This window comes from Phlebotomus argentipes, unplaced genomic scaffold, assembly GCF_947086385.1.
Source record: "Phlebotomus argentipes unplaced genomic scaffold, Phlebotomus argentipes genome assembly contig_10, whole genome shotgun sequence".
NCBI classification, from domain to species: Eukaryota; Metazoa; Arthropoda; class Insecta; order Diptera; family Psychodidae; genus Phlebotomus; species Phlebotomus argentipes.
In genome coordinates this window covers 219,990-245,681 of record NW_026776141.1, presented here as the reverse complement: position 1 = coordinate 245,681, position 25,692 = coordinate 219,990, and the positions used below count along the sequence as shown (strand labels likewise).

At 38.2% G+C, this 25,692-nt stretch overlaps 3 protein-coding genes across 4 annotated transcripts; 1 reads left to right on the top strand and 2 right to left on the bottom strand.

Moving 5' to 3' along the window:
• The first annotated feature begins 51 nt into the window (after positions 1–51).
• On the top strand, positions 52–6,545 carry LOC132256435 (adiponectin receptor protein). Its single transcript, XM_059752892.1, has 5 exons — positions 52–343; positions 1,990–2,556; positions 3,705–4,267; positions 4,352–4,419; positions 4,747–6,545. The coding sequence occupies exons 2-5, from the start codon at positions 2,013–2,015 to the stop codon at positions 4,811–4,813; spliced, it is 1,242 nt and encodes a 413-aa protein (XP_059608875.1). The 5' UTR covers positions 52–343; positions 1,990–2,012; the 3' UTR covers positions 4,814–6,545.
• Positions 6,546–7,279: 734 nt separating this feature from the next.
• LOC132256515 (elongation of very long chain fatty acids protein 7-like) lies at positions 7,280–25,340 on the bottom strand. Of its 2 annotated transcripts, none has more exons than XM_059753018.1 (6): positions 24,834–25,340; positions 13,057–13,117; positions 10,643–10,833; positions 9,618–9,870; positions 8,709–8,836; positions 7,280–7,722 (listed from the first exon to the last, which is right to left on the bottom strand). In XM_059753018.1, exons 1-6 carry the CDS (start codon positions 24,834–24,836, stop codon positions 7,390–7,392), a joined length of 969 nt encoding a protein of 322 aa, XP_059609001.1. In that variant the 5' UTR covers positions 24,837–25,340; the 3' UTR covers positions 7,280–7,389. The 2 variants fall into 2 exon arrangements, with proteins under 2 accessions (XP_059609001.1, XP_059609083.1); XM_059753100.1 differs by lacking the exon at positions 24,834–25,340 and adding an exon at positions 14,009–14,014.
• Positions 18,850–20,045, bottom strand: LOC132261468 (sulfotransferase 1 family member D1-like). Its single transcript, XM_059760704.1, has 4 exons — positions 19,710–20,045; positions 19,387–19,652; positions 19,124–19,324; positions 18,850–19,067 (listed from the first exon to the last, which is right to left on the bottom strand). Exons 1-4 carry the CDS (start codon positions 20,039–20,041, stop codon positions 18,850–18,852), a joined length of 1,017 nt encoding a protein of 338 aa, XP_059616687.1. The 5' UTR covers positions 20,042–20,045.
• Positions 25,341–25,692: the final 352 nt, after the last annotated feature.

Sequence of the window (25,692 nt, the reverse complement as noted above, 5' to 3'; positions counted from 1 at the left end):
GTAGAGAGCGTGAGCATAGTCTGCTGGGTTGACATGTGACGTCTTTCATTGTCAATGAAAGAAGTGCAGAAAAGTGTGTTCACGAGTCTGAAAATTCTCACGGGCCATTTTCCCACGGATTTTTCGCGATTTTCCTATCACAAGTGACTTTATATTGAACAGAAGGGCTGAGAGAGACCCCCAGTGTTGTGCAATGGTGTGTTCTGGTCAGTGAAACACGTGGAAAAGTCCAGGGAAAATTTCACTGCAGAGCCCAACTAAATTACACAACACCTTTTTTCTTCGACTGATACACATTTTCACTGAATTTTTCCAACCATTTCTGCCACTGAGCAAATCTCACGTAAGTTTTTCACCACATTTCATGCGGATTTTGTGGATTTTGATGACACAGTTGTGGGATTTTGGGTGGATTTTACTGGAGAAGCGCAGGGAAAAATCGATAACGCGACTCAGTTAAAAGGACTTTGCACTCGAGTTTCATGCTGCAATTGTGAGTTCAAAGTCGATGAAAGCACTTCTCTTGCTTCCTGATCATCTTTTGACTCTTTCGCCTCTGTCGCTGGACTGTTTTTCGTGTGGGAAAAGTGAGGAAATCTGGTGAGAAAGCGCGCCTCCTTTGAAGCTTGTTGCATAATTTTGCGTCTCTGCCAACATCGTCGAACTTTCCCTTTTTGGCGCATTTCATCAATTTCTGCGTCTTGTTTTCCACCTTTTCCACCCACTTTTGCCACTCAGGTTTTCCCGTTTTTCCGGCCACTGTAAAAATGCGTGACAATTTTGCCTCCAATACTCACTGAATGTGCGATAATTAATACAGAAACTGTGATTGTTCGATTCGCACTTGAGATTGTAATGTCGCGCGTCCCATGCAAAAGTCTTGCAAATCATTATCAATTCTTGTGTGTATGTTTTTCAAGTGTTTTTTCGAGTTGAAGAGAAGAAATTGAGAAAGTCAAGTGCATTTTATGTCCTTGTGACGACGGATGATAAGAACAAAGGGGGAAAACAATTAAGCAAATTGTCTTTCTTTCTACCTTCGATTGTTTTATTTACTTTCGTATTGATTTACGTGCACAATCAGGTGAATTCTTGGGCTGAATGGAAGAAAATAAAGTGGAATTTGCATTGAAATTTCTTTGTGTGGATAAAAAGGAAGCAAACTTCTGGAAAATTTATTTGAGACGAGCTTTTAGAGAGCAATTTTGTGCATGTTTTAAAGTCGAAAGAGTTTAAAAATATTCGTAACGATGAAATTCTCTTATTTATTCCCTCAAAGAGGGGTGGAAAATTATGCAAATTTATAGTAAAATTAAATATCTTTTCCTTTCTTTCTATTTACATTATATTCCACGTTTTTCACCCTTTGCAAAGAGCGGTCAATAAAGAGAATGTCGTCGCTGGTCAAATTTATCTTCCTGATTTTTCTATTTTTATCCATGATGAACATCAAAACCGCATTGCTTTTAGCCAACATTTAATTGTGGCTGAGAATGATTTTAGTTTTATGGGTCGTAAATACAAGCATCGTGTCCTAAATGTGTAATGGTTTAGTTGTTACTTTATCCGTTCCTGAATCATATTATTATTAACTTCTGTGCGAGTGAGGAAGAATATTCGATGGCATAACTTCTTTGGACGACATGTGAAAAGTCACAGAGAATATAGATAATTTGCAGCTCAGGCTTAGAAGACGCGATAATGGGAGACGCGAATGATTGGCGGTTGAACTTGAAGGCGCGAGCGTAAAAATGGGGAGGAAAACTTGTATGGCGCGCAAAGCACGTGCTTTAAGCCGTACATCGCATGGAAAATGTGTGTGCGAAAGAAATCTACGACGTGTTGACCTTCAAGTTGGGTAGTCTTTGCGCATAGTATAGAAGTGCTGAGTCCGCTGAGACTGTGTCTTGAGGAGATAGTGGATTTGGCCTATTTGATAAGGTTATCGCTCTGGAGATTAACTAACTTTAGGCTGTGTTTCCTCCGCAGGAGAGTCTCATTAGATAGTGACCATGTCGCAATACAGTGAAGGTGTGAGAGAGAGTCTCGGCATGGCGGCGTCGGAGGGACGAAGCGTCCTGCCGCTCACGCTCATGGAGGATCTGTCGAGCTTGAGAAAGAGGCGCGCATGGAATCCCGATGAGGATTCTCTGGTGTCTGCAGATGATGACATTGATCTCCTGGATGTGGGCGATGATGATGACAATTTCGGCGAAGAGGAGGAAGACGGCGCCGGATGTCCGCTGCCATCCACGCCGGAGGACAATCAGCTGCTGGAGGCGGAGATGACGGAGGTGCTGAAGGCTGGCGTGCTGTCGGATGAGATTGATTTGGGCGCTCTGGCGCACAATGCTGCCGAGCAGGCGGAGGAGTTTGTGCGGAAGGTGCTGGAGGCATCGTGGAAAGTGTGTCACTATAAGAATCTACCTCGCTGGCTGCAGGACAACGATTTCCTGCACAGAGGTCATCGTCCGCCTCTTCCGTCCTTTGGCGCCTGCTTCAAGTCCATCTTTCGCATTCACACAGAAACGGGCAACATTTGGACACATCTTCTGGGTGAGTGTCGCTAAGTTGAGGGCATCGATAACTGTTGCCATACAATTGTGACATGATAGTTTATTGATAAAGAAATACCATTATTAGGTATTTCACTAGTCAGGCAATGCGTTGATAAACACACTCAAAAGTTAGTCATGCATGATTCCATATATATATTGACGAAACGGTGTTTTTGTCGTGTTACTGTGCTTCGCACGAATGTCCTCATGGTATTCCCAGTTTGTGTCAGAGTTCGTCTTTTCCTCAATTTTCCCATGAATAGTTTACAGAGGATTCTTTATTTCTGTTTCTTCATAAATGTTTATCAATCACTTTATTTATTTAATAACCATTCCATGGAAGGAATTCTCTTTGCATTTATTATTATTTACAGAACTGTTACATATTCACCAGCTGTTTTCTCATGATGTTCTTTTCTATGGCATTAGCAATCATCAGTGACATAATATGTGAGGAAAGGTGCCAAAAATGTTGTTTCTACTTAATCATAGATTTCATGATTGACTTTAGAAGAGAAACACAACAACAATAAGAAGGCTAAATGTATTTATTTGCAGTTCAAGACACAAATATAACTGACAGGAAGGCTATAAAACTTTCCATGCAATGCAGAAAGATGCTTTTGTTGGTGTTTTTATTCAGGCAAAATCTTTGTATTTTAGACATTTTACCTTCCTGAACGCCACTGGCAATTAGATAACACTTTTTTGGGTGTTTCATGTGCGGTCATTAAAGCATGATAATCTCTAGTTCACGAATTTATCTGCAAAGATAAGCGAAAAGCCACAGAAAATGTACCGTATAAATTTGCGAATTCATGGATTTAGGGAAGAAGAAAAGAGTGGTTCAGAAAATGTATAGAATGATACAATTGAAGTGAAAAATTGTGCATCGTCACTTGGTACGATTTGCATCTCTATTCTTTTGCAATGATCTCAAAGACATGGAAGGTTAATTCATGGGTCAAATAAGTATATTTCATGATGAAGCGTGTGTGTTTTGTTGGCAACTCATCGAAAGCAAACAATTTGCCTCAGAATGACGTCGATTGGGAGACGTTAGAAATCACATAAATGTATTGAATAAATAAATATTGATTAGAATAATGAAAATATTGAATGAATTCTCTTTTCTTCTCTTTGCAGGATGCTTTGCTTTCGTTGGGGTGGCTTGTTACTTTCTCACTCGTCCCTCGATTGAGATACAGTTGCAGGAGAAATTGATCTTTGGCGCTTTCTTTGCCGGCGCCATCGTTTGCCTGGGCTTCTCATTTGCCTTCCACACACTCAGTTGTCATTCTGAGGTGGTGGGGAAGCTCTTCTCCAAGCTGGATTACTGCGGCATCGCTCTGCTGATTATGGGATCCTTCGTGCCATGGCTCTACTACGGCTTCTACTGTCACTATCAGCACAAACTCATTTACCTGAGCGTGGTGGTGGTGCTCGGGATACTTTCCATTGTTGTGTCGCTGTGGGATAAGTTCTCTGAGCCAAATCTGCGACCACTGCGCGCCGGTGTGTTCATGAGCTTCGGTCTGTCTGGCATCATTCCGGCCATTCACTATGGACTCATGGAGGGCTGGTTCACGCAGATCAGTCGAGCTAGTCTCGGCTGGTTGGTCCTCATGGGACTCCTGTACATCCTGGGAGCGCTGTTTTACGCCCTGCGCGTGCCTGAGAGATGGTTCCCTGGTAAATTTGACATTTGGGTGAGTGTTTTTTTCTCAATGAACATGCGGTTTTTTTCTTCTTACTGTGTGCTATTACTGAAATTGCTACTTTTATATTTTCAGTTTCAATCTCATCAAATATTCCACGTGCTCGTCATTGCTGCCGCATTTGTTCACTATCACGGCATCAGGTAATTGACTTTTTTTCACCCTCTGCATTGTGTGTATTTCTGGCGTTGTAAAGATAGCTTTTGTGTGATGAGAAATTCACGGTTTTCCTCATATATTTTCTCTCCAATTGGACAGTCTATTTAAAACATTGTGCTAATCAGCACAAAGTTCATCAATTTATTTGTGGATATTAATATGGAGGAATAATTCTCCTAGTGAATTGTTATTATGATTTATTGATTTTAATTTATGTCTATTCACGAAAAATCGATTTCATAATTCCCAAAAGACAAATTGTGGGTATTTTCTCTAACATTTATTCTTCATTTCTATTTCTATCCACTCAGCGAAATGGCCATGTATCGAGTGACAGTCGGTGAATGTGCGGTTCCTCATCCAGCTATTGCCTTCTAAAACACGGAACAGACAGAGAGAGAGAGAGAGAGAGAGAGAGAGAGAGAGAGAGAGAGAGTGAAGATGAATATAGACAAGACAAGTATATATAGTATTGAAACTTCTTGAGCATCTTCCTTACTTTCCTTCTACGTTGGCGCGCATGCAACTGTGGAACAAGAGAAGGTAAGATTGAGGATCAGAACAATCAGAGTAAAAACAAAATATATATGATGCAGTGAGAGATCAAAATATACAAAGAAATCAAGACGCTCTTAAAGTGAAAAATAGTTGTAAATTTTTAATTTAAATAGCATTAGTATAATATGAAAGAAAAAATCACTGATTAGAATTTATATACCATATATTTACCTTATATTTGTTTGTAATGGAGAAAAATGAAGTATTTCCTATCTCGAATTCTATTCATTTTTCATTGAAATAAAAAGAGAAAAATAAATAAAGAAAGAAATATTGTAATCTGAAGTCAAAGTAACTTTTTTTTTTGCTGAGTTGAGAAGATGAAGAAAAAATTGGTTCACAAATTATATAATGTTTTATTTGGCTATTGATTTTATTTAGAAGTGGTTAGAGAATTTTTTTTTTGTTGTAAAGCATAAAATGTCTCTATATTTGATTATGTCTCTGTCGAATATTTTGAAGACACACACGTCAGAATCAATTCTCTCTGCTTGAATTAATATTGTTGTCTTCACTATTTGGCGTGGAAAAATCCCAAGACGCATATTATTATTAATTTCTGTTGATGTTTTGTCAATTTTTGGAGGAATGAAACTTGAAAAAATCATAATTTGTGAATGAAATTCACAAAAAAAAAGTCGAAAATGTAAGTTGTTTTGACTGCTTTTCCTCTCAATTTCTATTTTTCTTTTGGCAACTGGTTTCTTTTTTCTCTGGGTGTAAATTTAGTGGAAATTAATTTCGATTTCTCTACACGATGAGACAAGGAGACAAATAAATTTTTCTTGGTTTCAATCCAATAGATTTTTTGTACAATAATATATAGTTTTTGCAAGGATAAAAGTAGTTTCTTTTTTCTTTTAGCATAATATGCTTTCGAAATAGTGTTACTTTGTGGCAGATCCTTCTTGGAAAGTATACCAAAAAATAATAAAAGAAAGAGGAAATATCTTAGTAAGATATTAATACTGTGACAAGAGTAGAAATCCTTACTAATATTATGCAAAATGCGTAGAATAATAGCCAATGAGTCATGTTAGTTAGTGAGAAGAAAAGGAATATCAAGTCCGGTAGTGAAAGAAGGTGGAATTTTGCAAAGTGATCAAGGTTGAGAACAGTATAGCGAATATTTTGGGCATTGTACTTTGTTTTACAATTCTAATAATACCCACTTAATTGTCGCATTATTCATACCTCTAAGCAACACACGATGGGACGTGCGAGTTACCCTTAAGACGAGAGAGAGAGAGAGAGGTTCATATAGCAGCTATAAATAAAAGAAAAAATGCATAGAGTCACTATTATGGTGTGTATCTCACAGCTCAAGAGGCCCCGAAAACAGGAGAAGAAGAGAAATTCATAACACCTCAAGCTTTCACTATTTGATATGACTGTTCATCATTCCACATCATGATAAAACTATCTAAAAAAAAAAGAATAAACTATAGGAAACTCTTTACAAGATATAAAAGATGAAAAAAAGAAACTATAAAAGGACATGCGAGTCATTCGCTGTTCTCTATTCTATCCTTATATAAAAAAAAAGAAGAAGTACGATAAAAGATGGATCAATGCAACTGATTAATTTATTTCCTAATTTATACAATCAACTTGACTTGTAAGTGTATAAATTACATACATTGAAAATAAGGAGACAAAGTGTAAAACAATAAATTTTGATAAAAATTCACCACTGACTCTTCATTTGACTTTCAATTGCGATTGAGGACAAAGAGACATAAACAACCATTGGAGGCAAATTTTTTTTTTGAGTTTTTATTTAAAATACGCACACTCCTCAATAAATTACAATTTACAGGAAATTGAACTTGATTTTTTTTAATGCTTCGCTGATCCTTTTTGGGCGTCTTCTTGACCTTTTTGAGGTGATCATTTCGCGACGCCAACTCATTAGCGACTTATATTTGCAATTTCGAGGACAACACAACACAATATTTTAAAATTCTTAACCTTATCACAACGTAAAAACTAAAGCGCAAAGTTCTGCAATGAAGAAGTGACACTTTGACAGTGAATTTAGCCAAATTGTTTATTGATTTATTCGATTCTATTTGACTCTAAAAGTGTTTTAACGGTGATTTAAAACATTTTGAGTTTTGTTAGAGAAGAAAGTGTTTTCTTCAATTGAGATGCAAATTTATGAAACCCAATCGTGTGTTTGACTTATTGCAAAACATCTATTCGGAAATTTGTCTAAAAGCTCTTCTTCCTTTTGCAAACATTGCGCATAATCCTAAAGCAGAGAACTCTTCACAGCGACAATTACTCCTTTAATATCTCGCAGTGGTGAGAATATGGTTTCTTAAAATCATCGTTTGCCGTTAAACTACAAATATCCTTAAGACACACACAAGCTAAGGTCGCAGACAGACGCGCTAGGCCTTCTTCTTCATGTCCGGTATGTGACCATTTCTCTTGAGCTTCTCGAAGATGGGCGAGGCCGGCGTTGGGTAGTAGTCCTCCTGCAGCTGCGCCTTCCCGTTCACCTCCAGCGAGCACTTGCTCACGTCGTTGTGGTTGAGCTCCTGCTTCTTCTCCTTGGCGTCCTTGGCGCGATTCCTGCTGTAGCTCTTCACGTAGAACGAGCCGAACATGTAGGTGAAGAGGCCGGCGTTCAGTGACAGCAGCGCCGCAATGCTCTTGGGGAAGTTGCAACTGGGCTGGAACTGCACTTGGATGGTGTGGATGAAGACAATGAGGAATTGAACCTGCAACAGAGCAATGTCACACATGTTAATACACTTCGCCATTCAGGTGGTTCTTCTGCAGTGCACGCGCCACTCGTGACAACGACTGACCATGACCCAGGCTGACGGCGCGCATTGGCAGGAAAAGTCATTCAACTAGAGACTTCTTACACACTTTACGCCACAAAGTCATCCAGTTTCGTGGAGATCTCCTTCGGCCAATGCAACTGCATTGCATGGAGGAGATTCATCAGAGGTGGCAAAAGAGCAACAAGCTGAAGGAACTCGTGGATGCAGTTCAAGTTGAAATGCGCATAGATAAGAGATGTTTTGAGTGAAACAGGAAAAGTCACCATTTGTACCGTAATCCCAAACATTTATACTATTTGTATTCTCTCGGTTATCGTGAATTTATTCATTCCTGATTGCCATTCATTAATCTTCTCCAATACTACCGGAGAATATAGGATTTCATGAGTGAGTCAAAGCGATTTTAGAAGCAAGGTGCGGATAAAATGACTAAAATTTGTACATTATTTTATAAAACGTTAGCAAATCGTGAGAATAACTCGATTATTGAGGCTAAAATCAACGTTATTCTGCCACTCAGTGATTAATTTTGGTTTTATCACTCAGAAAATCAACTGATAACATAACTGACTCAGCTAAGCTGTACAAACTTTCGACTAGAATATCTCCCCCTTGGCAGAGAGCATAATTTAGGAATTTATAAACGGATGCTGAAGTAGAATACTGACTAAAGTGACTTAAGAGATAAGAATTCGGGTTTTTCCCTGACTTTTCTGTAGAGTAAATTATGTGAAAATCCTTTCTTGTATTCTTTCTGCCAAGATTTCAGCTTGATCAACTCTGGAAGTGCATTAAGAGCGCCAAAGTGGAGGATTTAGCGGAATGCACACAGAAGAGCTGGATTGCCTTGGACTGGTCTTTTGTCGCTGCTGGAACACACGACAAGAGCAAGAAGTAACAAATCAAGATTCACTTACAATTTGCAGTGTTGTCAGGTATCTCTTCCACCACAGATGTTTCTGGACCTCTGGCCCCATGGCCGCCAGCATGTAGTAGAGGTACATTATCACATGGATGAAGGAGTTTATGAGCCCCAACAGGGTTCCTGTATTGAGAAGAAGGCACACTCTTTATTCATCTCTTGGCTAGTCGTCAGCAATTAAGTGCTACTTTTATGGCTCTTTTCTTTGTTGGTGGAGAATTTTGATTTCCTGCCACGGTGCGCAACAATAAGATCATTTCGCAGAATTAAAATGAAATGAAAATGAGCAAAATTCTGTGTGATTCTCCTTGAGAAATTGTCTTCCCAGATTGTGATTTTCTCCTGTAATTTTACAATGATAAATTCTCACCTCGACATGCCCATAAATATCTTCATTACGGATTCATCCGCAAAGAAATTTATCTTAATGTCTTCATATGTGGGCATTTTCTTGGGGGGGAATTTTCATCAATGCTTGAGAAGACATTGCGACACATCTTAAAGTGTCTGTGGGCAATAAATTTTCATATTTATTTTTTTACACCATCCCAAGACAACACCTCAGAAGTCTCTCTGATGATTTATCTCAAAACACTGACCTTTGCGATTTTCCTAATTAATTTTTTCCCCCAACCCACTTTTTCACCACGCAACAAAACAGTGTTGCGCATCCAACAATTCTGCAGAAGGCCACGCGTTGTGTGCTATTCTGAATTTCCGCTTGAGAATCCGGAGCGAAAGCGAGAGCCACACTATGCCTTTGACCCATCATGTGTGTCTGGATAAATATTTATCGCTCGTGCTCGCAGAATTCCCCGGACGAGTGACTAATTTCGGATTTCGCCACTAATTGACGCGAGATTGGGCCAAGAAAGCAAGAGTGGGTCAAATGCAAGTCTCTCACCGTGTCCTCCAGCGAAGTACTTGAGCCCAATGAAGGCGCACACTGGCATGAGGGTGTGATGGTAGAGGTGCAGGAAGGAGATTTGGTTCTGCTTCTTGCGCAACACGAAGAAGACGGTGTCCAGCAGCTCCACCAGCTTGCACATGTAGTACGTCCATACAGCTCGCGCCATCCTCATCGCCGAGGGACCGCGGCCGTAGTCGACCGGCTGACACCGGAAGTTGTACTCCGTCCGCCAGCCACCCTCCAGGCCCTGCAACGAATCCAAAAACGCACTTTAGCACCGAGACAGAGATGGACGAAGACAAATTTGACTTGACAGACCAAAATAAGAAAGTTAAAATGTCCATAATTTCGGTTTTTATTGTTCGATTGGGATGATTTATAGATCATTGAAAAGGTCTTGCAAAATATCCAAACATAGCCAAACAGCATAATTGGATGCAATCACCGCAAGGAGCGCTAGAGTCGCATTTGATGTTTTAAGAGCAGAGATTTGGAAGATTAAAGTTTACATCCATATCTCTGCTATTCATCAACCGATTTTGATCATCTCTTCACCAAAAGACGTCTTTAGACGCTTTTTAGTAGATTACATCTGCCATTGGTCTAAAACTGGCATAATTCAACCACAAACGTAGCTAAGGCGTTTGCTTGGTTTCTTGGTGCAAAGAATTCTTCATTATTCACCTCTGTTTGCTCACTAAATTAGCGCAAACATAAAAATGTTAATTCAATAGAGAAATGTCGCATATTTTACACATAAAACGCATGCTTGTGGCATTCAATGATCTCGTCCAATGCACCAGGCGTCTCCACCCGGATTGCGTGCGACTCATCGCTGTCTGACTCACGCAACTGCCCGGCAAAAACTCCTACTTATGCACACTTTTCTCCATAATCTGCATGGCGAGGCGACAATCTCTGGCATTCAGGTGAGAATTTCCGCGATGCCAATTGAGTGTTTGTCATCTGGCGCGGAATTTGCGGCTGGACAATGTGTGACTATCTGTGCAAAAACTCACCTCCCAGACCAGCCAAACACTGAGCAGCACTTGGATGGCATTGTAGACGATGAGTGTGTTCTTCAGCTGCAGCGGCTTGCGATCCTTCATGAATCGCGGCCCTGCATAGATGCAGAAGTACAGGTATGTGACCAGTATTGTGAAGAGGGGCCCAATGGAGCCTGACAGAAACCAATCTTTGGTGCGAGGATCTGCAAGTGAAGTCACATGTTATGTTTGTTTACATTTGCATTGCGATTGCCGTCGAAAAGTTCACTGCAAACCAGTTTTCTCACACGGAGAGCCATGAAGTTTAATGTCTTTATATAAATATGTTTTGAATCGATAAACGTGAAATAGTTTTGTTTAAAAGATTTTTTTCACGAAAAGTTGTAGAGTTTTAACCTTTTCGCATGGAATTATTCTGCTTGCGACGCGCAAATTCAACCAGAATTTGCAAAAAGCAACACTTTAGCCATTCTCGGTCACTTCTTGGGTATCTTTTGCGTGGAATGTCAGAGGTGGACACCTCCATAAAGATTGCGACCAAGAGATAAATTGATGGACAAAAAATCATCACAATGTCATCGAAATTGATTTGTGTGATTGGCAGAATTTCTGATGAGAAGCTTTGCCTTTTGTGTCTGTTTTCCACGCTTTATCGCTTCAAAGGAAGCATTTATTTGATGTGCAAGAAATTCTTGCTCAACAGACAATATGAGCCGGAGGCACGCAATCGTGGAGAACAATTATAACTTGCAGTAAAACAGCGTCAGTTTGTGTTCGTAAACTTGCTCAGGGGTTTCCTGATTTAAATTCAGTGGACGTTTTGCACCAGGAATGTTTTTATTCAGACTGGACATGTACAAGCAGTAAAGTTCTTTGGTGAATTATGACTCTGGGAATTTACTATTTCTACTATCTTCCAAATTTCATTGATCTTTAATGCTAAATCACACGCGTAAACTGTCAATGAACTTATGGTTCAAATCTTCATATTGTGTTAAATTTTACAAATCGACCATTTCCGCCAATATATTATTCTAAATGTGTCCCTGAATTTCGCCAAGAGTTCACAGCAAGTTCAAGACACTTGATTAGAAAATCAAATTCATTTGCTATCAGCGCAAGTTGCTCTTTTCTGCCTTCCTTGCAAATTTATCGCAAGTTTTCACTAAATTGATTATACCTTCAATTAAAAAGTCTAATTATATTCTTCGTCTCTCCATTTTCCCTCTTGAATCCAATTTGCATGCTTCCGCCAAATGTATTTCTCAAGCACCAGCTTTTCCTCAATTGATTAACCTCCTAATGTTGAGCGTTTATTTTCATTCTATCGACTTATCTTGTAGGTGCAATTGTCGCATGATCAACCTTGATCAAATACTCAATCGGTTAACATTATTCTGTGTGATATTTCATATTTTACAGCAATTTTTCTCACAATCTTATGTGACAACACGTAAAGTGCACGCTGTAATTATAGAAATTGCAAGTTGAAAGTACAAATTAACCCCAAAAGCAACTAATACGCCAATCACAAACACCATCAGATTTTATCAAAGTCTAATTATTAATAAATCGAAATGGATCAGGAAATACAAATTATTGCATATAATTCAACACTTTTATCGCAATGCGGTTTCGGTGGAAACAATTGTCTGTCTATCAAAATGAAAATTGCAAAGTTCCTGCTGACCATGACACAATTGTACAAAAAAATAAGACATTATTTTGTCTGCAGAGTTTACTCGGTCAAATATAAGACCGGTGTTTTGCTTTATGTTATTTAGATTGGAAAAACCGGATGAATTCTTGCGAGAACTTTTCTCTACAAGTATTTTCAGGTTAATTTATGCACTTTAGATTATTTTTAATTAGCAACTTGAACATCTCTGGAAATGTGTTTGATTGCAATCTTTTCAGGGCTTCAACTATATGTTTTGTTCCACTGGAATGATTGTGCGTTCTTATGTGTAATGTTGTAAATATTGAGTTGACAATTGTTGTGCTTTTGCATATTGATTTTTTTCCATTTGATTTCTATTGAAAGAATTATCAATGAAGACGTGAATTATGTAATTGAATGCAAAATAAGCACGAAGAGTGAACAATTAATAGATTACAAATTGCCATTATAACTACGCAAAACTCTGTGTGGGAATGAATTTTATCTGTGTGCCTCTAAAACTTATTGCTTTTGATGGAAGCATCAAAGTTCATCAAGGTGTGTCCATTTCAATATCGCGCGCGCGAATCTTTTCAAAAAATTTCATGTCGTTTTTTATTATATTCCAACAACAATATATAGAGACAGGAAAAAAAAACATCGCTTCATGGGTCAAGTTTTCCACTAATGTTACCTAATTTCTTCTTCATGTGCTCTCATGATGGAATCTTGCAAAATGATTGTACATGAAAAGTGAGGGACTTACCTTGATTCACCACAAAGAAGTGAATAATTCGATCTATGTATCCCATTTCCTGGACAACAACCTAGAAAAGGTAAAAGCAATTACATGTTAAATCTCATAAAAGACATAAAAGACAATTTTGAGAAATTTTCTTTCATAGCTTTCTGGCAAAGTTTTATGACAAAATTACGAAAATTACCACAAATTTTTTTGTATATAGAAAAATTTTACTTTCAGTGAACATTTTCAATGTCTCAATGTGGGCAGAAAATACGTGAAAAAAACTACTTTTTCACCAGATTTTACAGTAATCAAATAAATCTCTAATAAATCTGTCTATCTGAAGTGATATTTTGGTTTGTTTTGAATAAAAAAAAATATTTGCTCTATATTATCAACTTTATGCGTGGGATATTTCATTAACATTTCAGGTTGTTTCAAGGTTTAACTCAGAAAAAAGTGCGTAAAGAAACGGATTTCAGTCAAAAACGACATTCTTCATGTCAAGCTTCACTCAAATTTCACCTCTTAATTCCTTTGCCAGCGAAATTCACAGATCTTTCGTAACAATTTGTCTTTATAGCTTTATTAGGAGAATCGAGAATTCTGCAAAATCTCACACCATTCTGACTGTCCTCTATTTATGGATATTACCAATATTTCAGCTTATTTGCAGAGTAAAGTAATAAACTAGTCTGGGTCACATGGAGACTGAGAGCGTTCAGTGATCTTTCTCGCTGAAGAAGATTAGCGAAAGCATAAAAGATTGGTCCTATAAGAAAACGAGCGTTTGTGATTTTTGGTCAAAATTCCCCGAAAAATTATTGATCACTGTATTTTTTTATATTTTTATATCTGCACACGCGAGAGGGAGCTTTTATGGTCATGTAGAAAAGCTGCGCGTGCAGAGGAGCACCGTCGAGGTCTCTGGCTATAGTCATAATGTATTCCGGCAAGTCCAACTGCGACTCACAAGGTGATGCTGATCTTTTGGGTGTTTGGGAAGGAGACCGTCGTGGAAGTGTGACGCAAGGTGAGAATTTGTTGATCATTCATCTCGGCGATTATGCTGAGAAACGCAGAGTTGCAACAGACCTTCCACTGTTCTAATAATTTCCTCTTACTTCAACTCGTGACCGAATTTTGGAGCACTCAACCTGCTCGAGTAATTGAATTTCATCTGCGTTGGGCGGGAATTTCGATGATAATTCAGATGGTAATTAATCATAAGCAAATTTCGCAATTAATTGCAATCAAAGTTGAGCATGAAGACTGAACTGATTTGGCATAGAAAACACGTGTAAGTGAAATTCATGCGGTTTTTTTTCTCAATTTGCCAATCAGAAATGTAAATAGATTGACGAAAATTGTTTTTCGTGATTTCTTTGATACTTATTAGCATTCTTCTTGGCATTGCTTTGATTTTTGGGGCAAATCACAGATTATCAATTTACCAATATTGTATTTTTAATTTGAAATATTTAAATTCGAAAATTTTATCTCACTGGTCAATAATGAGCTGTAAATGCGTTGTTTTATAAATATCTTGGTCAACAACACGTGAAATCACCTTGATAACGCACATTTCAATAAACCACAGCTCATATTATTATATTTCACTGGCAAAGACAAATCATTGCTCATATTTCTCCGAAAAATCCATTAGTTGAATGACAAAAGATTTACATTTAATTTAAAAGACAAATAATTATCAAAAATTAATTCTTCTCCCAGATGTTATTGCGTATATTTTGACAGAATAGTGAGATTTTCGTAATTAGAGACGAACTGTTAAGGGACAATTTCACAAGGGAATAATTACAAGAGCACAGGTAGAAATTTCCAGGGAATTCCCGAAATATTTTCTCTTTGCCAAATTTCACTGTGTAATCACCAATCACTCGAAGATCACTTTAAAATCGCTCTGGAACTGTTCCGAGACGGTGTTTTGTGGACAGAGGAATGCAAATAAGATTGTTTGAGCACACTCTCTTGTGTGTATTTGAACAATCGCGATGGCAAAATTAGTTTTTTTCGAGGGGGGAAGTATGAAAAATGATGAGCAAATTTAATGAGTGATTAGCTATTCAACCGGAGTTGTTTTGGCACTGTTTGAATTACTAAACACACAAGACGAATTTATGAGAAGGTGTAAATGAAATTTAATTACTTAATTAGTAATTGGAAGTTATGCAGCGTTTTTGTGCGCTGGATGATCTTCTGCCACGGGAATTTGGGTCTTTTTCGCCTCTTTCAGCTACTCATTCATAAAATCCACCGTGTCAAATAATCACAAGTTAACAATCACTTGGTGTCACACTCTATGTCATGGCAGAGATAATTTTCAACTGACCATTGAGACACTTGGCACTCGAATACTCTGTGCTGATCGACTTGTTTGGGTCTTGGATGGCAAAGTTTGGTCGCCTTTTCGGTTTGGAGGGGGAGTTCAGCGATCGTCAATGTGGAAGTGCGGAAAATTTGTCTTCATTTCCCGTACTAGAATTAGTTTGAGACCTTCAAGGGCGATCCCGTCACATTTCTATACAGAGATCAATGATCACCCATGATCACCGTGATTTCGACTGATGGAGCTGCCTAATCGATCAATTTGTCATCACTCTTTTTTTCCTGTGGATCGGATCAATTTGCTCAGAGTCATTGTTTGGGATGTTGCAAGTGCAAGAAGAATCAGAAGGAGGTTGAGTGTGTTGGATGGAGAAAAACGAAGATGGAGACAAAACAGAAGCTTTCTCAAAGCGATCGCGCGCGCACGATTGTTGGCCTTGTCCATTGAAAAGATAGATAAAGGGGGCCGTTTTTGTGCTGTGAATCCTGCCCGTAGGTGGCAATCAACGCCAATTTGCTGATTGCATAAGAAATATATATGGGTCTCTTGAGAAAGTGTTTATAATATAAAATTTTTTTTACTGTCATCTTTCACGAACAATTCACGAGTGAATGACAAATCTCTAATCATACGGCTCTTTTACACTTGTCACGCAATACTTCTCCGTTCTTTCGTCAGTGTTGAGGGTGGGTCAGGTAATCAGGCAACTCTACTAGTGATCTTCACGCTAAAACACCCATCATTTCATCGATCATGCAAAAGCTGTCTTGCATGATCGATGAAAAACCGCCATTTTTCTCTCCCGAAGAAATGTGACTGAAAAAAATTTGCATAATAATCTCTCCCATGGAGTAATTTTGACATTTTCTTTCGCCATCGAACCTTCTCAGCAGATGATCTTCTCGCGCATATTTTTGCTAAGTCAAAGTTAAGCCACAGCGCGGGAGCTTCACACGCGGATTACAAAACGTGTGATTCGTATGTGATCAGACAAAATTGATTATCGATGGTAAAAAGCGCGATGTAATAGTGGAATTATCCGCAAATCTTCGCCACCCACAAAACAATGGACAATGTCTTGCAGCGCATTATTGACTTCCTCTGGAAGAGCCTTGCGACACCTGCTTTTGGGATGATCGTATAAAGGCTGAAGGTGAGTTTCCCCAATTGCTGAAGATTGTGGGATTATTTGTGTTTTCAGGTGATCTCCTCAGACACGCAAAGTCTGTCGACAATCAGATATGAAACAATTCAAATTAATTGCCACAGTCACAACATGTAATGTGTAGTTCTTTTTTTTTCAAATTATCACCTGAGATAATTACTACTAAAACGTCATTATCTGTCAAGCTTTTCATTGCGATAGGTTTTTAGGTCATTAAGATCACTCTCGTCAGTGTTAATGTGGAATGCATTAATGAGAATAACGCATGGAACGAGTTTGAATTGATGCCGAAATGTATTTTTAGCAGAGAGTCGAGAGATATTTTTACGACTGTATCAAGGAAATTAGAAAGGATCTTCAAATTTACAATTATGATCATGCTGTCCTTTTTCTCTTTTTTCCGATCAATTTGCATTGGACGTCTAAAAAATCGTGGTCAAAAGAAAGATTTGACTGCATATAATTTTACTATAGACTTTAGAATGCATGATCACATATATATTCTTGTCTCTGGCTTCGTGTGTCTTTTCACTCTCCGCAGCGATATCATTGAACTTTCCAATCCAACATTCAGTTATGTGTGCAACATTACATAAGATCCAAAATTCAAGATCACCGAGTGAGACCAAGACATGTGGTCAGCATTTACAATTCTAATTGCAGTGCGTTGCGCCACGACAAGAAACACACCATTTGGCTATCTTATGGCCAGCTAATGGCACACTTTTTATGGCCAACCGATTATTTATTATGCGACAATATTCAATGTCAGACAGTCAGGAAATGGAAAGTGTTTGTTTTTTTCGGAAAAAATACACCCAAAAACTGGTCCACCGTGGAATGTTATCAAATGATCTTACAGTGTGTTATCTCAGCGCGACGCTTGCGAAAAGGAACTCTCAACGACTTCGATGTTTGGAGCATAGATTTTGGGGGCATAAGTCGATGATCGATCGAAGGGCGGCCTTGACATGATTATGTTAAAATATTTCTTGTTTCTCTAATTAACCACAAATTCACTCCTTCGGCTTTCGACTGTGCCGAATTGACATGAGATCAGTTTCAATCAATAGCAAGAATGCCATCTTTTTGCACCTTTCTGGGTGCTTTGTGCTCATCAACAAAAAAAGGCCATTAATTTCTGCACTCGCGAAATGATGATGGATTGAAAGGGGCCGCTCTTGTTGCAAATGTCGAGTGAGGCAATCTAAACCAATTTACCGAGTCTCTTTTCTACTGGACCAAAAACTCTTGCTCTCCATCATTTCCATTGAAAGAATGTGTTAATTTGGTAATTTCATTAGTGTGCTTGCCACTAATGAGGCATTTAAGCGTGGTAAAATTGATTTTAGAGAATATTTACACGTTTTCCTGTCAATTGAGGCTCTTTTGTGGAGGAAATGCAACTCCAATTTCCCACTTTTCTTGTCGTAAATCTGATTTCAGGAAAGATAATTTTGCGGTGGAATGGATTTCACCTCAAAAGTGTAACCCAAATATTGTATGTTTTCGCAAAAAGTATATATACTGTCGCGGTTTGGAAAATGAGGAAAATCCTCTGTGGACCTCGGAAATGTGTCTGGTTTAGTGTGTGGTCAATGCGAGATTGCTTCCTAAAGCGGTGTGTTGGCTAAATTACTGACGAAAGCCACTTGAGTGGAATGAATGTGAATTAGCGAAATTGAAGAGAAGCTTTTGGAATGCCAGGAGATTTGAATATGTAGGCAAAATACGCCAACATCAAACATAGAGAGAGGTTCTGGGCAGTGTTCCTCGTCAGCGCAATTTTCCGTCTACCTCAGAAGCCTGCAGATATTCCGCGGATGAATGGCCAAAGGGTTGGGGAGACTCAAATGATTTACTCTCAGACTGGCAACAGAGATTAACCTGAGTTGGTGAATTGTAAGGAAGATATAATTATATTGTCGTTATTATGAAAATTTATCTATCTTCATTTTTCTAGACATCAGTTTGAACCTTCCTCCGTGTTTCATTGATTAATTAATTTTGATAAATAATATGTGAAATGGTTTCTGGGTGTTTTTAATTCTCAATTTCTCTCTTCATCGCCAGAAAATAATACATGATACTTTATATTACGTGTGCATTTACATGTTTGCCACAATTATTTGCACAGAATCCTTATTTGTACGTGAGGAATATGTTTCACTTTTGTGTGTAAATCGTAATTTCATATTTGCCTACTTCTGAAAAGCTCACATTACGGAAAATCAAAGCTCTCCATGTTGAACAAAACGTGAAGCTCTATATGTATTTTAGTAAAACAATGTTGTCTGTTCTATTCATTGAAGAATATTCTCCGAATTTCTGGATTATTCTTCAGATTTCCCAATTGTTGCTCAAGCCAGAGATTAATTTTGTAAATCATTCCAGGTGGCATTTCATCCTTAAATGAGTTGACTTTGCCTTTTCTCACAAAGCGGAAGTCATTGGCATTTCCTTTGGACTCCTTGTCCAAGTGGCGCATCTCCTCCTCATAATTCACAAGAGGATTCTCTGAAGAAGAGATCAATATTGAGTTCGTAGAATTTGTCAAACTTTCAGTTACTCACTGGAGAACTTTTCAAACGATTGATGATCTGTGAGGTCAATGATTTGTTGTTCTGTTAAGGATTTTCCGAAGAATTTTGCTGTTCTTTCAATGACACTCGGATAATCGTTCTTCATGTCTTCGAATGTGAGAAAGAGAACATTTTCCTCGTTTCTCAGAGTCCAGAAATTCAAAATATGAGAACAATAGGGGGTGTAATTGACTGAAAGGCACAATTGTCGTGTAAGCATGAAATATTCAATTTTTTCTTGAGACTATTCTTACTGCGATTTTCCATAAAGAGATCAGTAAAGTCGGAAAATGTCCCTGAGAATTTCGGGATGGCTCTGTAGTGATGGTAGTAAGAAGTGATGACGTCTTTGGCATTTCTGGCGACGAAGACAATTTTTGGTCTCACTCTCCAAATATCCTTGGGAAGAAGCGCGGCCGGAAGGTGAGTCTTTATGAATCTCGGCGATGGCATATTCTCCAGGGCAGTCAAAAAATTTAGTTTGGGATTCTGCGACCAAGTCTTCCAAAGACATCCATGCCTGAGAATGTGCAGAACATGAGATACTTGAAGGTGTCTCAATTTTGAGCAAACTTACTCGAGGAAGGGATATTTCTTCACGAGACGAAGATCCGTATCTAATTTGATGTCATTGCAAATCTGCCACACCAATTCTTGAGACCATGTGCAACCACACTTGGGAAAGGTAATTAACCAGACGTCATCCGGACGTACTTGGAAATTGTACATTTGCTCAATGTATTTCTCAACATTTGCCGGAAAGCTGAAGCCATCTGTCCAGCACTTCTCAATTATTGGAATATTGTCTGGGATTTCGGTGTTTCTCACGCGGATGAAGTGCGTTTCCTCAACATATGACACTCTCTTGGAAGTCTCACTTGGTGGCACTTTCTCACATGTAATAGACATCTTCGGTCGAATGATGGGAAAACACTGACTTTATCATATAATTATCTCATTGTTAAAAGTGGTTTCACATCTGTTCATTCGCAGAATTAAATCCAAGGTCAATGACAGTGATAACAATATCGATTTTTTGAGTACTTTCTGTTGTTCTATTTGCGTTTGAAACTCGACTTTCTGTCTCTAAATATATAGCGAATAAATTTGAAAGCTCTGGACTTCATTTGGGAGACAAATTTTGTCCACCGCAGACAAATAATTCAGTCACTTTTCTGGGGGAGAGAAATTCTGCTCGTGGAGCACAAAATTACAAGCAGTGACCAAAGAGTTGACAAATATTAAATCTTCTGGTGTGATGACATTTGTGAATGGCTAATGTGTGGTCTGAGAAATTCTCAAAATTCCCAAAATGTTTGCCATATCCAAATAGAGCGTCGGAGACGGAAGTATGTCGTTAATTACTCCTCTGTGTCTGCGACGACGCATTTTCCAGCCGGATCACTAAATTTAATTAATTTCTCATCTCTTTTTTCTTGTGCTTTTCGCCACTGCAGGAATATTTTGGCGACGAGATAAAAAAAAGCGTCTCTCTCTCTCTAAATTATTTGTGGGAAATTATCATATTTCATCATTTGAAATGTGGAAACAAACTGCAAAAGTATCTTCGAAGCAATTTATTGTAAATTTCAATTGGCTCAATTACACCGACACGTGTAGATTGTGTTCGGGTTGAGAAAGCTCTTTTGTAGGTCAATAAGTTAATAATGTCTCCACATGGGGAAAAAAAAACTATTTTTATCTTACAATTGTTCCTAAGAATCTCAGGTGCGTGAAAAACGTGAAGAAGATGAATAAATTCTCTATAATGTACAAGCACATCTTCTAAAAAAAAACATTACCATATAATCTAATAATTTATTCATTGTAAAAGCGTCACTAGATTGATGATACACTCAAGTATTTGTGAATAAACCATTTAATTAATGCCGAGAACAATTATTCACTCATTTCTCAATGTTAATGCATATTTATAAGTGTATTTTGCCGAAGATTTTTACATTTCAACCTCATTGACTTAATTTCGCCATAAAAATCACGGTGTTTTCAGTAGCAACAATTTTATGGCGGTACCTTAATAAACGCTCAATTAATCATTCAATGAAACACAAGTGATGAAGACGTAATTTATGAGTGAAATGGATAACAAAAGTGAATAATTTGTTGAGCAAATGAGTTCTGAAGAAGAATTTCCTCCCGAAATTTCCCAATATTTCCATATATACATTTTACCTGGCAGTTTGTCATGCGAAAATCATGTCAGGCGAATTGTTTTCCATAAATTTTATTGTTCAAATTACATGGTTTCAACTAATTACTTCTCGACTCTTGCAATCTTTGCAAGTGGCAGCAAAGCAGAAACTATTAAAAAACTCCCCTTTTGCTCTCAATTTCTCAACTGTGCTTCCCAGTTGTGAGGAAGATTTCTCAACTACCAAAGAGACAAAGAGTGTTTTTCTCGGAACAAGAATTTTTCCTCTATTGTCTGTGTGGCTTTTTTTTCTTTATTTCTTCGCCTTCACGCGCACACTGTGTAGAGACAATTAACGTGAGTCAAAGGAAAAATTCTTGGGGATGCAGGGGGAGAGAAGAGAGGGAAAAGTGTCAATTTCCAATGGAAATTTGCACGAGGGGAAAGAATTCTCCGGTATTTTTGCGATGCGATTCACCTTTGACCCATTCTTGGCGGTCGCGTCGTGAGTGTGTGAATTTGTGGAAAATGAATGAAAACATGAGGCACCTTTCCATGTCAATATCATGGCATTTAATTCCGCCATACAGTGTCTTTAAATTGATGGAATTCCGCGCACCAGACTTGAGAATACCAAATCGTCATCAACCTTCTCATAAGATTTATCCGCAGATTAGAATTTATTGGCGGAACACGTCAAAAGTGCAGAAAAATTCCCCCCACAATTTCGTGACAAGTGAAGATGCATCAGATGAATCGTGGCAGATTTATGGATAATTTATTCCACAATCGTCAATATTGCCCACACTTTTCCGGGAAGTTCTACACGATTACCAATAAGAGATAGACAGAGAGAGAGAAAAGCATTTCCCACTAACTGTGCTCCAATGGAAACCTTACAAAACGCTCCGACAAGAAATGTGCGTGAGATTGAACAATAATTGCAAGTGTCGTGCTGTGTGGTGATTTTTTATTCCTGCGAAAATGTGTGTTCAAAAAACCCTCCACGCACAGTGACAAAATTCGCATGAATAATAAATTTGCATTACAAGAAAAACAATTAAGAAATATAATTCCCTCCCATCCAATTGATTATATTATGCACAAGTGTGGCTATGGATTTTTGTCTCGTGCCCAAAAATTTCTCACGATTCGCTTAGGTCAGTGTTGAGTGAATAATTTTGCATTTTTTCACCATCAACTTGAGTTCCGATGGATTTCTTCGCCCTATTGTCCCCCCATCATTCCCACAATTATATCAGCTGGCATCGCGCAAAGTGTGTGTGCACCTTCTAATTACTATATTTTTCCCCCATAGAGACCATATCCCACTTTCATGTCCTCAGCCGAGTGGGGTTTTTCGCGAAAGCAAACACAGTGAAAAAATGCTGTAGTCAACAATAATGAAAATGTTCTAATTAGTGTTTGTGAGTTTTCACATTGTCCCCAATTTCCTACAAGTAAACTCCATTTTCGCATTTGCTGAAATTTGCACTTTTCACTCCCAGTCTTCGTGAATGGGTGTGTGATTTATTGGTATTGCTTCAATTTTTATAAATTCTATCTTGATATTTTTTTTCAGAATGGAGACTGACTATTTTGGCATGCATAACAATCTTACTGTGAATTGCAATCTTTTCTAACACTCATAGGAATTGAGAAAAATAGCTCAACTGTTATCGTTTTATGCCATGTGATTAATCAAAGTTCTACTGCTGGGATTTCCATTGAAAGCTTAATCTCTCTATCTCAGCTTCCCTCCGGATTAGTCCATTGACCTTCTGTGATTATGCGTAGAGTTGTGATCACAGATGAAAAAAAAATGCCAGGAAAGTTGACTCAATTCTTAGACTGTATGAATCAACACAGTTGATCTTGACCTTTATCACAGAGTTGGAAATTTCCAACATGTTTTGCTGATTTTCTCCCGCACATCACATCTTCGTGACATGAAAATTTGTAATTGAAAACTCCATCTTCAACTGGCCGTCAATCACAACCATTTCCCATCGCCCGAGGGGCGAATGCAACAACACTTCATACACTTCATTTTGAGTGTGCGGACGCCGATTAAATGCTCAGTTCTGAGAGACAAGAGAGTGAACAAGTTTTTTCCATCTTTAATTTTCTCTATTAATATCACACGAAGAAGTGTGTTTGTGATCTAATGACAATACAAGCATACTTGTCACGTCACTAATTGATTTGAATTGGTAATTTAAAGCCATATCATAATGTGCAATGAGGCAGGGAGAGAGGAATGTTGCTCACTCAGGGAAGTTGTATGGCTGGCAAAGTGCAACTGTTGCACTTGAAACCCTAACAGAATCAGACTCTTCTTCGTCACGATATTAACAAAAGTGTGTTTCCACTTGTGACTTGTGGAAAAATGCTTTTGAACGGAAATTAAGCCCACGCAAATGTATCTTTAGCATCATGCATAGTGTCTCATTAGGGATTTATTAATTCCGAACACAGTGTATGTATTTTCTAGCAACGGTCACCAATTGCATAAAGAGAGAAGAAAAGTGCACAAGAAGTCATTATAATAAATACACCTTCTTTATGAGTCAATTTATTATGGAATTAAAGTGTTTATACTTCTTTTCCATCGCCTCCATTCTATTTTTCAAGCTATTTAACTCAATGTGGACAAAGTACATAGCTTTGTGCCGAATAAGCGACAAAAATCCGGGGGTGAACAACACGCACAATTAAAGCATTTGCGTCCTATTAACTTTCTTCTGTCGCACAATTCAATTCACTGTAGAACAAACTAAAATTGGACACAAATTTACTATAAAACTCTTGAACATTTCTTATGGAGTTGTTCACCCCTCGCGAGACTGCAATATTTTCTCTCTTATCCACTCCGAAACTGTATCACGTCTCTTAGCCCGGGAAACTGCGGCCTTTTGTGTCGCGTCAATTTGACACAATTTGCTCACCTCTTGGTCACCTTCCGGGGCACCGAAAAGTCTCACTTTTACACTTGCATAACTCTTCCAGAGAGCAAATATTTCATTTTAATTTTACTGCTGACAAATTTATCGTCACCAGATCTAATGCTACAGCAATTTTTCAGCCAACTTCCATGACTTTTATCACGGGAATTTATCTCTGTACTCACAAACTGTGGCTAAAGAGCAGTTTAGTGCACAATTTATGTGGGGTAGTAAAAATTCACACAATTGTTGTTGGATATTTCAAGGAAAAATTCACCTAATAGGATATTCCGGATGTTACAGCATTATAATATGCGTAGATTTTGTCTCTAACTTTTGGTTGGAATGTCGTGAAAACGAGTCTCTTTTCTCCTGAAATTCTTATTGTCTTTCAGCGCGTTTTCGGGGCAAATTATACATAAGGAGAATCTTCGTCATTTGGCGACTCAAAATCTGGTTCCTTCAAGCACACCTGTGAGCCACTATTAGATAACTTTTCAGTGTCATTTTCAATCGGAGTTTATGGGCAATTTCAGTGGGAGAAGAGTTTTGATCTTTGCCAGAAAACCTCACCACATTCTTTGGGTCAACAATTATCACTTACCATTTTATTGCTCCCCCTGAATTAATCTGTTAAAATCACACAAAATGAATAAAATTATTCAAAAGAGTCTTCTTCGGCAATAATTCTGCGTCGTTTTTTTTTTCTCTCTCAGCACTAAATTGCGTGAAATTTCTCTCCTGAATTGAGGAAGGTGAGTAGAAATGTGATGGCCACAAGATTTGCTGATGATCACAGAGTGAAATTAATAATCCATTGAATTATCTTGACACTGAAGGTTTCCACGGATTGCCTTCGGTTTTTCTGCCACCCCGATCTTCAATGGTCGAAAAGAAAAAAAGGCTTCTTTGATCTTCTCTATATGATCTTGGACTTTTTTTCACAAGCAGGAAAATTAAACGAAAAATCACTGGCACAGTTATAGATTTTCTCTCCTTTCCCGTCTTATGACTTTAAGGAAAAAACTCCAGAAGACACAATATGTGGATAAATTTAGAGGGTGAAGACGTGTGGACAAAAATCGCGATCCGATCGAGTCTTGAGTCGCAGTGGAACTGAACACACGGCAGAAATCGCGAATTTATTAACTTGGTGGTCAGGTAAGCAACCGCGATCTTGCACCTCACGCCCCGCCAGAACCGCGATCGGACGGCGCGACTTGGGGAGAAAGATATTCGATTGCAGGGAATTTTTCCGTCGTTTTTCTCCTCAAATGAGAATCATTTGGGAATTTCTATTCATTCTTATTAGATTGAAATTTTACAGACAATTTATTGTAAAACAATCTCAGTTTTATTTTAAAGATTATACCCGAAATGTCGAAGTAATTCCAATTTATATTCAATGCATTTCCTTAGATATTTTGGTCACCAATTTGAAAAATGTTCTTTAGGCTTTTGCA

Bases quoted from the DNA above. Each gene is read 5' to 3' on its own strand.
- LOC132256435 (XM_059752892.1), top strand. From the start codon at position 2,013: ATGTCGCAATACAGTGAAGGTGTGAGAGAGAGTCTCGGCATGGCGGCG. The intron at 2,557-3,704 runs GTGAGTGTCGCT...TTCTCTTTGCAG, and splicing joins CATTTGGACACATCTTCTGG to GATGCTTTGCTTTCGTTGGG. The intron at 4,420-4,746 runs GTAATTGACTTT...CTATCCACTCAG, and splicing joins GTTCACTATCACGGCATCAG to CGAAATGGCCATGTATCGAG.
- LOC132261468 (XM_059760704.1), bottom strand. From the start codon at position 20,041: ATGTCTATTACATGTGAGAAAGTGCCACCAAGTGAGACTTCCAAGAGA. The intron at 19,325-19,386 runs GTAAGAATAGTC...TGTGCCTTTCAG, and splicing joins TCTCTTTATGGAAAATCGCA to TCAATTACACCCCCTATTGT. The intron at 19,068-19,123 runs GTGAGTAACTGA...TCTCTTCTTCAG, and splicing joins ATCGTTTGAAAAGTTCTCCA to AGAATCCTCTTGTGAATTAT.
- LOC132256515 (XM_059753018.1), bottom strand. The intron at 9,871-10,642 runs GTGAGTTTTTGC...GATTCGTTGCAG, and splicing joins GTGTTTGGCTGGTCTGGGAG to GGCCTGGAGGGTGGCTGGCG. The intron at 8,837-9,617 runs GTGAGAGACTTG...TTCTCAATACAG, and splicing joins GTACTTCGCTGGAGGACACG to GAACCCTGTTGGGGCTCATA.